This window comes from Sinocyclocheilus rhinocerous, unplaced genomic scaffold (genome assembly GCF_001515625.1).
Source record: "Sinocyclocheilus rhinocerous isolate Xijiao unplaced genomic scaffold, SAMN03320098_v1.1 scaffold1338, whole genome shotgun sequence".
Taxonomy (NCBI): domain Eukaryota; kingdom Metazoa; phylum Chordata; class Actinopteri; order Cypriniformes; family Cyprinidae; genus Sinocyclocheilus; species Sinocyclocheilus rhinocerous.
In genome coordinates, this window is record NW_015632722.1 from 145,803 (window position 1) to 160,847 (window position 15,045).

Sequence of the window (15,045 nt, forward strand, 5' to 3'; positions counted from 1 at the left end):
AAGTTGACCTTTTATTATTTTCTTTTTTTGTCTTGTTTTTTCTTCTCCAAGCTCCACCAGACAGTGATGTCAGAAGTTGACCAAAAACTTTAACTATATTATTAGTTGGTTCAATTGTGGATTGCTCTTGTTTCCCCAATAGGCGTTCAGTTCACCTTTAACACCTTCCACCTGGAGGATCATCATGACTACCTCCTCATCACGGAGAATGGGAGTTTTGTTCAGCCACTCGCCCGCCTCACAGGTGCAGAACTGCCCTCACCCATCAACGCAGGGCTCTATGGCAACTTCAAGGCCCAGCTCCGCTTCATATCTGATTTTTCCATCTCCTACGAAGGTTTCAACATCACATTTTCAGGTGAGGGATGTCCTGAGAATAGCCCCTCTGAAGGCCACAGGGACAGTAGTTGAGTCCTCTTACAGTTTATACAGTATTTACAGAATCAGGCTACTTTCCTACCTATTGTGTAAACATTTTAATATTTTTCTAAAACCCTAATGATTTGTGATAGAACTGGCAATGGTGAATTAAATAAAAATTATGATTTTATATTAAAAACAGAAAAAAAAATGCATGAAAAAAATATATATATAAAATAAAATGTATTTAAAAAAAAACAGAGGCATAATTAAAATCTGAACAAGAAAAGACAAAAACAATATAAATATTTTCATCTTTTCATGTTCATTATGTTAACCCCCAACCCCTAATAAATATTACTTTTAATGTGTAATCTTTCAAATTCTGTTTTCCCCAGAATACAATCTGGAGCCATGTGAGGATCCAGGAGTGCCACATTTTGGGCGCCGTAACGGTTACAGCTTTGGCATTGGAGATACTCTTACATTCTCTTGCAATATGGGCTACCGCCTGGAGGGAGCACCAGAAATCATTTGCCTGGGAGGGGGTCGGCGCATGTGGAGCGCACCTCTGCCAAGGTGTGTTGGTACGTTGTCAGCTGTTTTCATTCATTTAAACTTTTATTCTCTTGATTCATTACCAAATGGCACACCACATGGACATATTGCTGATTCTAAAGAAAGATAATGCTGACGTGTTCACTTTGACTGTGAAAAACGCCTTTAATGATGAGCCTGTTTTTTATGGGGGATAAATCAGAGGGTTCAAACAGTGAATGGTTTAAAGCGACAGTTCACCTATAAATGAAAAGTCTGTCATTATTTACTCTCCCTCACATCTATTCAAGCTTGTATGACTGTATTCTTCAGTGGAAGACAAAAAAATCATTTTTGAAGAATACCCTGGCCATTCCTTTCAATATGATGCAGGTGAATGAAGTCTAAGGCTGTCACAATAAAAATAACATTAAAAAAGAATAATATGATTATTTTAATAATACACAATAAAAAAGCACAATATATAATTAGAAGCACAATTTTTGAACCAAGTCATACTGTGAAATGAGGGTGAGTGAATGATGACATGAGCTTCCGTCCAACCATGGTCACATTCTTTGGTCGAGCCTGATTATGATTGGTTCCTGCTGTTTCCCTGGAAACACACAGAGAGTCATTGTGTTGCCGTGCAGAGGGGTCACGTTTCCATTTTGGTTCCCAGAGCTAATAAACTCCAGGACAGGAGCGGTTTGCCACGCCAAACTTCCTTCACAGTTGCTTTCACAATTCAGCTTGGCTAGCTCCTGCCGAGAGCATTTGAAGTGATTTAGTGCTGCTATTGTCATGTTTCAGTGTTTGTTGATTGTATCTCTCAGTGTATCTTGCTCACCGGCGTCAGTAAGTAACTCCTCGGCAATAAAGCATTCATCAGACGTAGACAGAGTGGGCTGAAGCGGCATCAATTGGAAGTTAGCCATGCATGTCACAAGACAGGGGCATAAACAAAATAGCAATTATAATAATGGAGAACTTTCAGAGGTTTGCTAGTGACTCTACACTCTTCTCTGGTCATGAGAGGTCACCGGCCATTTTTCACATTAATTGAATAAAATAATAACTGCATTTATCTTGGCTGTTTGTGTTCAAATGTATTTATTTATATTGTTAACCCCCTCAACCAAGAGGTCATGTCCCCACAATTCTCTTTCTGTGTCGCATTGTCCAGTGCTAGAAAACTAATCAGTTCTGGAGATCAAGGATCACGTCCAAACAAAGTTAGTACATCCAGTGGGGGATTTATGTATGGACACCATGCTTCTTCCCGGAGGTGACACGGGGCACCTACACAAAAAATTTTCAATGCACGATTATCATGGCCAAAAGGATTCACAATAGCAATATTATTGTGATCTGTAAAAGTTCTGGAGAAAGAACCAATACTATCATCAGATTCATCTTTAACTTTGTTTATTTTGTGTTTTCTTTTAGCCAATAAATCACACTGAAATATGAGTGTAGGTAGACAGAGATAGAGCTTGTAACCATAACTATACGAAAGCGCACAACATATTCGGAACTTCCTGCAGACTGGAGCGTCTAACGCATTTATCTATTTATAAAATCCAAAAAAAAAAAAAAAACTCCCACACTGGCGTACAAACTTATTTCAAGCATGTATAGACTGTCTCACTTTTGTCTGTCATCTCTGTATGGCAGTTGTAGCTACACACTGCATTGTTGTCTTCTGCTTTTTTCTAGTTTATGACAGGTGGCGAACATCATTATATGTTGGAGTGCCAACCAAATTATGTGTATTATAAACATAATATCAGTCTTAAAATTCACAGTGTGCTATATTGCAGCACCCCAAACATCAGTGATATCAAGTCACCATGTGGGTCATTTAACCTTAATCTTTGCCACATTTTTCACTCCTGATGAGTTTGCATCTTTGTACTGTAACACCTGGAGGAGCTGAGGGTATTTATAGTTCTGGATTAAAACCATACCTTCCACTTGAGGGGAGGTAGACAAAGGCAGTGTATTAATCAAAATCACTTGACCGTAGCACAGGCCTCGGCTTTCCCTCCCATCCATCACAACTATCGATTTTACATTGCAAAATCGGTGGGGGTGGGGCTATCTGTTAGGCCTGACCAATGACCAACGAGGGTTTATTTATTTTTTCAGTTGCATTTGTTGATACTGGTGGCACCAAAATTACACAGCCCAGCTTTAAACATTTAAAGTTCCTCCAATATGTTTGCTTTAAACAGTAACCTCACAGATCTGTTCAAGGAGAAAAATGTTAAAGCCAATGCAGAACCACGGAGAATGAGCCAGCTATTTTCCACCTTGATTTCTTTAATCTATTGCTTAAGATGAATCTTTTCCGCTGGTAAAGTCTCCTGCAGCATCCGATCTTTCTCTTATTGTGCTATTAATCATATGTGGCTGACGTTTATGAGTTGAGCCAAGCTTGTCCAATGGGTTGCAATAAGAATTACATTATCTGATCATACATTACGCTTTTTCTCATTCAGAGACCACAGGCCATCTTCCCTGACACATACTTACTGTTAACGTGAAGTTAATCGCTTAACTTGAGTGTTAACACATATTATGCAAGACAATGTGCTGCTTTTGTATGGTTGAGATTATGCGGTGATAAATCATTAATACATCTCCATTTTAGCAGGCATGGGGTTTGAGATGTTAAGCACCTTGGGATTTGCTAGTAAAGCACTCACACAGATGGTTTGTTTTATAGATACGATTTGAATAGATTAAGAATGTCTATTTGTATCATGGCAATCACATTGTAAGTACTGACTTCGTGTGTAAACGTTATTCATTTGCCAGAGGTCCAGATGTTGTGAAACATGAAGATATCAGTATCTCTATATAACCTCAGGCAGTGGTCTAATCAATGGGAAGCTGTCCAAAAAGGCTACATTTCAGTTGAAGTCATAACTCAAATGCAGTGCTGTATAATGCATTCATTGGTGATCATGCGCTTTGAACAAATAACCAAGGCTAAAGTCCTAAGATAAGGGCCCAGTCATTGATTTTAATATTTACTAATTTGTTGCTCATAAATAGTATAATAATTATAATGACTAATAATAGATTAGTACTCTGTGTCATGTAAAGTAAGGAGGATATTATTTTTTTTTTTAAATTTATCTCTGTTTTTTTGTTCTGTCACTGTCATTCTGTTACACTGTGAAAGCTTCTGTCACGAAAACAAATTCCTCGTATGTGTAAACATACCTGGCAATAAACCTCATTCTGATTCTGATTCTGATTCTGATATAGTGTTATGGCTGAATGTGCCAGGCACTGGTTGTAGCTTTTGTTGCATGAGATTTTGTAATAGCAGATGGTGAAAATATATGGGGTTAATGGTAGATATTTTATGTACTACTTGTAATAATACAATTGTTATTATTATTATTATTATTTTACTAGGGCTGAACAGATGGAGTGTACATTCATTGTTTCCATGATCACATGGACATTTTTTATTTCTCTTTTTTTTTTTAAAACAATGCAGAGTAGCTCAATCTAAACGCGCTGCTTACCTCATAAAAATTATGCTTTAGAATGTACCAGATTGCTGATTTGCATGCTGGTACATATTCATCATAGCTAACGGCACAGATTGATAAATTGTGTTTCTGAGGGGAGTTGCTACCCAGTCACATGACTCTTAGTATATGATGACGTGCTTTATGAATGTATAATCGCCTTATCAATTATTCATGCAAAATCATCCCTCATATCATTCGTAATTCATAATGTATTCTAAACTTTAATTGCAGCTGTGAAAAACTGTTCAATATGTTGATCCCCATCGATCTAGCTGGCAAAACTTTCATGACCGTCTCGTTTTCCACCATTTGTTCATTCCTTTTTCACTGTAGAGGAAGGTTTTATCATTAGCATAGATATTAAAACTGTATTTTTAAGGCTTCTTTGTTGCAAGCTATATCTTACATTTGTACATGTACATTTTTAATGCATTCAGCTTCAGTGCTTCTATTGTAAATGACAGGGAGAGACATTAACTGAATCCTCATGATTAAAGCACTTCTTGAGTTTCTCATTTGAAAATGGACTTCAACATCTTGTTCTGTCTTACTTGTAAAAAAAAGTTTGCACCAATGACACGGTGCTAACGGGGATATTAATATATATTTATTCCCCGAATGGGTGATTGAAGATGCTCTTACATATACAAACTCAAATGTATTATTCGTTCTTAATGTTTTATGTGTAATTCATGACTGTGTATTTTACAAAGCTGTGAGAGCGTGTGCATTGAGGTTACAATTTGTGCGTAAAAGAGATAAAAGCAGCTGCATTCCATCTGGAGAAGGGCCTGTAGGCCTGTGTATTGCTGGTGGAAAGAACCTCCTAATGGAGCTAGCATACTAACTTGGCATGTATTCCCCACCAAAGGCCTTAAATGATTTCAGTCATTTAGCAAAGAAATATATTATTGAATCGATAATTGTCATGCAGTATAATGTTTTTTCTGGGTTATATGTCCTGGATTCATTATCTTTTTGTAACACATTTTCTAAATAAAAGCATTTCATGTCAGTTTTGATGTTTGAATTCAGAACCCTTATCCATACAGAGGTGTCCAAAAGTCTGTGAGACCACATTGGAAATGCTGTTTATAATATAATAAAAATGTGAAGTGGTACACTAGAAAGTTTTAAGATTTTGAAAAAAAAAAAAAAAGAACAATAATAATTCAAACAAAGGGAATATTAACAAATTAAATAAGAATTATTTAAGATTCAGCATTTTTTTCCAGGAACTATTTCATAAGTTTTCCGATAAATAAACAAATGTGCTGTTCACACAGGCAATGGCATTGTCTTTTTACCAGTAAGATTCTATTCACACATCAGTACCAAAAAAAAAAAAGATAAACTCTGTGATGTAATTCATCAGAAATCACATTTAAACGCTGCATTGTTTGCTTCATCTACCTGGATGAGGAGAAGCACTTTAATTTAATCTGTCCAATTTGACAGCATTTTATTATTTTAGTGATTGGCATAAAGGGATGATCACACAGAACTTAAAAACATGAGACACATTATAGGTACTATAGTCAGGGGTGCAAATAAGTTTTTCAGTCTGGTTCTCATAAGAGAACCTGGAGATTTGGTTTGGTCCTCACACTGCACATAGTGTAACCCATTAAATACAACTATAAAAAATAAATTAATCATAGTGATAATATTGTTGCACTTTATTTATTTAGTTTTTTTTTTTTTTTATAAAATAATAAACTAAATAATAAAGTGTGATAATACTATTATATTTTAAAATAAAAAGGGAGTATTAAATACAACTATTTTATAGTAAATTTAAAAATAAAATGCTAATATTTACTTCTTTTTTTTAATGAATTTTATCATTTTCAAAATTAAAATCACCAGGCTTTTATTTTGGCGGGTTGCCGGCAAGTAAGTATATGCGCTTCCGGGTTTAGCGCTGCCGACTGAAGCGCATCAGTGAATGAAATGTCAGTTTTGCATTGTGCTTTGAAAACGGCAGCGGGCAGCCTAGATTTATGCTTTCAGTTTGAATAGAAATCTTATACAGTATGACAGTTTGTTGATCTAAAATGGTAATTGTGCATTAACAGCTGTCAACCATGTCGGTACGCAAATGCGCTGTCAGAACTTATTTACACGGGGCATTTCTTATTTTGGTCGCGCATGCGGACCTGCGTACCACTTATGTGCACCCCTGACTATAGTACACAATACATAGAAAAACAATCAAAAGCAGCAGCACTTGCTGTGAACCAGTATCATCTCTGACAGAGCTTTATGATTGGCCCAAAGCAGACTTCTTACGTCAGTGTGTCCAGACCTTGTACATGCTCATACCAGTAATCCTATTCTTTGTTCACACATAGCATCATACCGGTAATGTACTGTAATGTTAGAACTGCTCTTACCAGAAAACTGCAAGAACTGATTTACTGGCATTTTTTAATGTACTGATCTCTAAACGCTAATTTACCAGTAATTCACCAGTAAATGGAAACTCATTTGTGCAAAGGTCGGATGTCTATGCTCTGTAGCAAAAAGAAATATTTTCACTAGTGGTTTTAGAGTTTCTGACCCTACTGTATGTTTCTGTCTTGCTAAACAAGAGCAGTGCCGGGTAAACAAAAACCTCTGTGGAAAGTCCATCGCGTAGTCCTCTAAATGGGTAGCTCATTATGGAGCGATGCATTTTGATCAAAAATGGTCCACATGTCAACATCTTGTTAAGGAGAACATAAAATCGTTCATATGTTGTTGAGACTGAGAACTGCAGGACTATAGTGGAGATACTATACATGGTTTTGTTCTGAGCAAGTCCGTTTTGTATTGATGTCTTAGATGCTTCACCCAGCAGGGTTTTTAACTTTCTTACAATGTCTTTCAATGTCCGTTGCCTGTCTCCTCCTCCTCTCTTTTGTCTTTTCAATACAACAGCCTCTTCCTTGGACTCTTCCTCTCCTCTCTCTTTCCAGTCCACAGAGAGAAGTGCACAGCTCTCCTCTAATCAGTCTAATTGGTTTACAATGCCGTTAGAGTGAACTTTAGGCCTATCAAGCTTATGGAAAATGTCAATATTGCTCCCTTTAATAATCTTTCATCTGACAATGGGCTTGGGTAGCTGTGACTTCACTTTTGTGTCGGGCTCCCTGAGGGGTTTAGAATGGCAAAATCTCATCTCGTGCCGCATTAAGCAGTTTGCTTTTAATTTAGGAGTAAAAGGATAACAAAAGGATTTCCACTGATTATCGTCAAATAAAAAAACGTCTCTGCCAGCTTAATCCATCCTAGTGCTCAGTAAGGAATTGTGAGGAAAGCACGGTTGGCAAGATCTTTCTGTCATGTCTGTTCTGTTCCGTCCGTCCATCTGTCTGTCTGTCTGTCTTTCGTTCATTCATTCTATCCATCCGTCCGTCCGTCCGTCCGTCCGTCCATCTATCTGTTGTTCTGTCCATCTGTTTGCATGAGTAAATTAAAAAATAGGTCTTTTCCAGTGAGGCTTAATGCCATTCCTGTTTGTGCTATGTGTTGACCTTGCTACATAATGAGTCCAACATAGAAGAATATGAAGAACACGAGTATTTATTTGTGTGTATGTGTGATTATGTAAGCCCTTTCAACTTGCTCTGCAGACTCACACACAGAGACGCAACTCCTAACTGGTGTGTGAACAGGTGTGATGTGTTTGGAATTTAAATTGTGTTTCAGAATTCAGTTTACCTGATTATCTGTCAGGGAGGTTCGAGCTTCTGACCCACACAAACACTGCATTGCAGATTCATCAGTTTTGGTTTCCCTTCATTTTGGTTTCCTGTGGTTCAGAAGGTCATATTCCATCATAAAGCAATTTCAGCAATGTTTCGCCTGCGTTGCTACTGCATTTCAAATTGATTTGTTTTTCCCAAACACCCCAATTTAAAATGTGCTTGTTTCCTGTGTTTACAAAAGGCCTGGTAAATATCGAAGCCCCCTGATGGAATGTCTAGTCATACCATAAAGACTTGCCACCTGTTTTTTTTTTTTGTTTTTTTTTTTCTGTTTACTCCAAGGATTAAGCTAGATTAACACAGAGTAACCAGGGAAAAAAGTGAAAAGTGAAACGTGGCTTCGTTGAACCCTGTACCAATGGATCATTTGCTGTGAAAACCATTTCTTACGCTGGCCATCTGAGTTGTCTGGCAACTGCACAGCCAAATTACAAGGGAATTTTAAGCAATGTGCACCCCATGATGCTTCGATGATGATAAATGCATAGATGAGTTAGAATACCATCTTGCACTTGAGGCGGTCCACTCACCTCTATCTTATGAAAGAAATGGTAGCAAAATTGCCTCTCAAGGCGCTGAGCTGTATCAATTAGTTCATTATGTTATTGTGCCAGATGACATGCTCGATGGAAATACAGGTTATGATATAGCCTATAGTACAAGAGCTTTCACTTTGCCTTTCATCATATCAGCCTTATGTTGCAAAGCTCCCATTGAGGAGATGTTGTGTAACTCATAAAGGTTAGAAGCATGTTCTATTCAAGAGGTTTATAGCTGATATTTGTGGGTTTATCATGCATATGGATTTTAAGGCTTGTGGCTCCAGATATATGAGATATACAGCTTTTCATAATTCATAATTCATTCCCAATTCACATAACTTCACTAACCTCCATTTTAGCACTTAGAAAATTGCAGATGCACTCACTTGTCTGTTTTTTATTTTTTTATTTTTTTTGCTTTATTTACAGTCCAAACATTACTTTTAGAACTTTTTTCTTTCTAAAAGTTTTTTTCTTCCTGAAAATATCTATTTTTTTTCTATGACTATGACCAAGACTATGAATAACTACGATAACCAGATATTTTTCCTCTTTGTTTCCTACCTTGCTGATTATATCCTGTTTTATATTTCTATAACAATAGTATCTTCAGGATTGTGTAATACCAGGAATTAAATTTTAAATTAAATTTACTTAAGTGATTTATAATTTTATTTCATTTGAAAGTATGAAATATTGTTTGTACTTTTTTTTTCATATTCAGTCAAATGACACGTGAATACATGGTACGGGTTTGAAACCATTTGCACTATTAAAGTTTTTGTTGTCCATCTACATTTTATTTGCTGTAATATGAAGATATGTTCTATGATCAGATCCATCTTAAAAAATAGTTAGACGAATTAGTTAATGTGGGATTCAGGTTGCTCTTTTACCCATTTTTGCACATTTACACAACAGCAGTTTCTCAGTATTTGAGCTCATGGCAGTCTTTGCTCATGCGGCCATGGGCTGAAACATCCACTTCTGTCTGAATGAGCTTTCTGGACAATCTTTGTCTGTTTCCAAGCAAACCAAACAAGAGTTAGGCACGACAACACAGAATGACAATAAATGCGAGCCAAACAGCAACATCTGATAGAGGCGGACATTTGTGTCTGGTGACTGTTGTCTGAACTCTCGTCCACTGATTGAGCAGAGCCTTAACGTTACAAGAAACAGATTGAAACTGCTTCAGTGGCTTACGTGAGCACACTGAATCCTTTCTGTATACCCCACAACTGATGCTGTCACAAAATGGAGTAAAGCCTCCTGTCTTTTTACCAGAAGCAGATCTTATCAGACTGGCCTTTCATGGTGCCAGGCGACTGGCTTAAAGAAATCAGACACATAGATTCAACAGGCAAGAATCCCTTTCCACTGGATTAGCAACAAAACACTTGTTTGCAACGACCATTTAGTATGCATGCATTTAAACACTGCTTATAAACCATTTGGCTGATTGATGCATGTTTTGTTTATAGTCTACAAGAGAATAGGGATTAGTGTTAGGCTCCACAATGCACTTCATTCATCGTTTAATTGTTTTAAATGAGACCATTTTTCTAAATGACCCCATTTATCTTTTTTTGAGAGGATGTTACGTTCACTCTATCCAGCTGATTGTTGCTTATTATGGTATCTTATGAAAGAGAGTAATACTTGTAGACGCTAGTGTTTGTTGTGTTCTTTACATAGGCTATATTTATATATATATACAAGATGTATATTAAGATGTGTATATATATATATATATATATATATATATATTTATATATATATAAGATGTATTTTAATATATAAAATTAATTTTAAGAAGACATTCAGTATCCGTCTTCAGTGTCACATGACCTTCAGAAATTCAATTCATTCAGAAATCATTGCTGATTTGTTGTTTAAGTAACCCAGGGGTAGGCAAGTTCGGTCCTAGAGAGCCACAGTCCTGCAGAGTTCAGCTCCAACCCTAATCAAACACACCTGAACAAGCTAATCAATGTCTTCAGGATTACTAAGGCTATAGGAAGGTGAGTTTTGTTTTCAGGGTTGAAGCTGAACTCTGCAGGACTGTGGCTCAGGACCGAACTTGCCTACCCCTGAAGTAACCTTTTTAGTATTCAGGATTCTTTGATTAATAGAAAGTTCAAAACAACAGCATTTATTTTAAGTACAAATCGTTTGTAACATTATAAATGTCTTTACTGTCACTTTTGATCCATTTAGCACATCCTAGCTGAATCAAAGTATCAAAAAAATCATTGTGATGCCCAGATATTTTGATGGCAATTTATATATAAACTATACATTTTGCTATACTACAATTTAATTTATTTGCTTATTTTCTTACTTGTATTTTACAGTTATTTTGCTTATTTCATTGATCACATGGAAAATAAAGGATTGCATATAGTTACTGGAGTAACATAATTTAAAATAATAATAATACTATAATTATAATAATAAAATAATAATAATACTATAAATAATACTATAATTGAAATAATTCTATAATTCTATACTATAATTGAAAACTGCATATCTGTGTATACCTCACTACAAATTTTGAAGGTGGCACACACTTTATTTTGTGATTTGATTAAGCTGACGTGTTGTGTATGACAATATCATCGCTCCATTAACAGCAGAATTGGAGTGCTCATCTGATGTGTGCAGGAGTGGCACACAGGGGACACTGCTGCCCTAGGCAACTGCCAATATCGCCTGTGCCAGAATCCGCCACTGAGTATCCTTCATTCTTTTCACAGATGTGTGTAATGATAGTTAAGTAGGCATAAAACCTGTCCTGTGTTTCTGTAAGTTCCCCAATAACTGAAGGTCTGTGCCAGGGGCGATTCTAGGATTTTAGTCTTAGGGGGGCTCAGATCCTGACCTGAGCTTGAGCTTATGTGGTTCAGAAGAATAATTATTGCCTTAAGTGTGAGAGATTACAAGTTTGAATCTCATTTGACAGAATTGTTTTTTATGAAAATTGCATGTATTTGAAATATCATGTATATTAGTAACAGTGGTATTTGGTTGTATTTTATGCCTGTGACTTTACTGGAATGGAGAATGAAGTGTGCATCTGTGACAGCTTTGCACGGCTCCAGGTGAAACATTGCCACCGGCTTATGACCGGCTCCACCATTGACTAGAACAGGGGTGTCAAACTCAATTCCTGGAGGGCTCTGGCCCTCCAGGAGTTGAGTTTGACACCCCTGGACTAGAAGGAAGGAATTGAAGTGACAGTTCACCCAAAAATTAAAATTCTGTCATTTACTTACCCTCATGTTGGTCCAAACCCGACTTCCTTCTGTGGAGTACAAAAGAAGATATTTTGAGAAATGTTGGTAACCAAACAGTTTAGGTCACCTTTGACTTTGAAAATATTGCCTTTCATGTTCCAAAGAAGAAAGAAAATCATACAGGTTTGGAACAACATGAGTAAATGATGACAGAATTTTCATTTTTGGCTGAATTATACCTTTAATATAACCATTCATGGTAACACTTTATTAGTTACTTTTAACTGGTAGCTTATTAGAATGCATATTACTAGCATATTGGCTGTTTATTAGTACTTATTAGGCACATATTAATGCCTTATTCTGCATGACCATATTCTAGATCCCTTAACCCGACCCCATACCTAAACTTAACAACTATCTATTATCTATTAAAAAGCAGCAAATTAGGAGTTTATTGAGGGAAAACTCTTAGTTAATAGTGAATATGTGTTCCCTAATCTAAAGTGTTACCCAATTTTTTTAACATTTGGTAAGGAGAGAAAGGGATGGAATAACCTCAGATTACTAAAGCAGCAAATGTGAAGGATTTTTAAGGATTCTGTCAGCTAAGTTAATCACGAACCCTAAATCAGTTCTAGAAATGTCTATGGTCCGGGTAGCTATCAAACCTCTCAGTGTCTCCCAGTTCTGAGATGCTGCTTCCACCAAGCTCATCTCTGACTTCCTGCTCTGTCAGATTAAACATCACTTCATAAACTCTGGCATCTGACTTGATTTCTCAAACTTCCAGAAACGCACATAATTTTCTGAACATACTGCCTTCCTCACTGAAAGTAGCATTTTGAAGTAACCCATTTTTCCAAACACAAGGGTCAGTTTCAGTTGCCTGTCAGACTGGATCAGGTTGTGTGAATGAAGCAAGAGTCCAAACTCCCATCCGCAAACATTACTTTTGACAGGAGCGCTTGCAATCCCAGTCCAAACCACGTTCCCCGGGCCACTTCAAAATTGCACTTAGTTATTTTATCATTGCTATGCTCTGAACAAAACACATGTGAGTACAAGGCAACAAAGCACTGAAAAACTCATTCTACCTCACTATAATTTCTGGGACGGCCTCACTTATTCAGATTGCAGGTCAGTTGTTAAACTCAACGGGTCAGTCACATTGCTCTAAATTACTTTTTTTCTCCAGAATTGAATGAAAGTGAAAAGAAGGGCATATGGGAAAAACGAGAAGTCTCGCCGAGTGTAAATTCACATCATGTCCTGGGCTGACTCACCGAGGACGGGGGTGTATGTAGGTAATTTACTAAATGGAGGCAGTAACAGTGGTGATTTATTCAAAATATGACACTGGTAATATCGTCATAAAATGGAGCGGCATGAAGAGAAACGGCGAGGGGACGTTAAATAAATCAGCCGGGCTGTGTTGCTTTATGTTGATCTTTCTCCTGCACCAGAATACATGATGGATATTAATACACCTGTTTTTACTGTCTGTTGTTCCATTAAATCTACATTTGATACTTATTGTTGGGAGTCCAACTTACATCCCCTAACAATGTGGGATTTTGAATTAAAGCTACGAATGGCTCGACTCAGCTCTGTCGATCTCACTTTCCGGACCCGCCGTCACACGAGCACCGCAGACTCGTGCTGTCCAGACCAATCGTTTTGAAAATGCTAGATCTGTATTAACACACGGTGAGCTTTTACAGCAGCAGTATGTCCGTCTGGTGTGTTTGTGTGCAGCAAAATGTTAACTGAATATCTTTATATAATAATAGTAGGTGACGTTTTGATTACTTGCTTTGTGCTTTTGTTACTCCATTTTTCCCCAATGTTCCATGGTTTTATTTCCCATCTCTAGCTGAGTGCGGCTCATCTGTCATCAACAATGAAGGGATTCTGCTATCACCTAATTACCCCATGAACTACGAGAACAACCACGAGTGCATTTACAGCATACAGGTGCAGGCTGGGAAAGGAATCAACATTTCTGCCAGAACCTTCCATCTGGCCCAGGGTGACATTCTGAAGGTATTTCTACATTTATGCCAAATTTGCACACCAAAGGAGGCACAGAAGTGCTTCTGAAGTGGCATTTAGGTGCCTTTACATAGACTGTTTAATGCTGCTCAGAGGTAGCTTAAATGCATTTACACAGCAATTACAACTGTATACCTTGATACAAGGGATTGATGTGGATCTGAGCGGACATTATTTAGTCTGGCTTTTAGTCTTGGCATTGTGCCTTTACACAGAATTTTGAGCTGGCACAGAGCAGCCTTATCTTGGCTATGTAAAGATGCATCTTGTTACAGGACTGCAAAAAAAACTAATGTCATGCTACCTTTCTTTGGATAAACAACAAAAGTCTCACTCATTTACTCAACATCTTATAACTTACTTCTATAGAATGCAAAAGGCAAAACTTTGAAGACTATCTGGGCCATTATTTTGCAATATACTTAAAGTGAAAGTGGACAGGGCTTGTGAAGCTTAAAAAATGATGCAAAGTCACCATAAAATGTTGTAGAAGTTGTACGTAGGAATCATGTGTTATAGTTCACGTCTTCTAAAGTCATATGATAGCTTTGTGTGTGAAACAGACCAAAATCGAAGTTGGTAAAGGTGATATATCATGAAAATCTGACTTTTCCAGGTTTTAAGTGCTATAATCAGGTCCCAGGTGCATCTACCAACCAAGGAAACATGAAAAAGATTAACCCAGTAACTTTGTTTTGGTAAGCCTTTTTCTGCAAGCGTCTGAGAAAACGAGCGAGTCAGATTTTGCTCCCTTGGTGATGTGGCAAAGGGATCTCATTATAATATTACCGCCCCTTTATCTGTAAGTTTACACCCACGGCACCGTCATTTGATTTCGCAAGCGACAACGGTGTACAAGCTCTAATGCCATGGCGAAAGTTCGAGCAAAACTGCTATCTGTTCTGTCTTTGGCTACACAGACGAGCACAGAACACTATTTACAGTCCCAGCCTCAGAGGAGACAAGAGAGCAGTGGATTTATTGATTTGTTTAATGTATATTG

At 37.2% G+C, this 15,045-nt stretch overlaps 1 protein-coding gene across 1 annotated transcript in view; it reads left to right on the plus strand.

The window, feature by feature from the left end:
- Window positions 1-15,045, plus strand: part of LOC107742859 (CUB and sushi domain-containing protein 3-like) — a gene marked incomplete at its 5' end in the record, with an annotated part of 265,370 nt that overhangs the window by 118,582 nt on the left and 131,743 nt on the right. Inside the window, 3 exons of the mRNA XM_016555932.1 lie at window positions 143-358; window positions 759-947; window positions 13,864-14,033. Of these exons, the coding sequence (XP_016411418.1) occupies window positions 143-358; window positions 759-947; window positions 13,864-14,033 (575 nt within the window). The remainder of the gene's footprint in view (window positions 1-142; window positions 359-758; window positions 948-13,863; window positions 14,034-15,045) is intronic.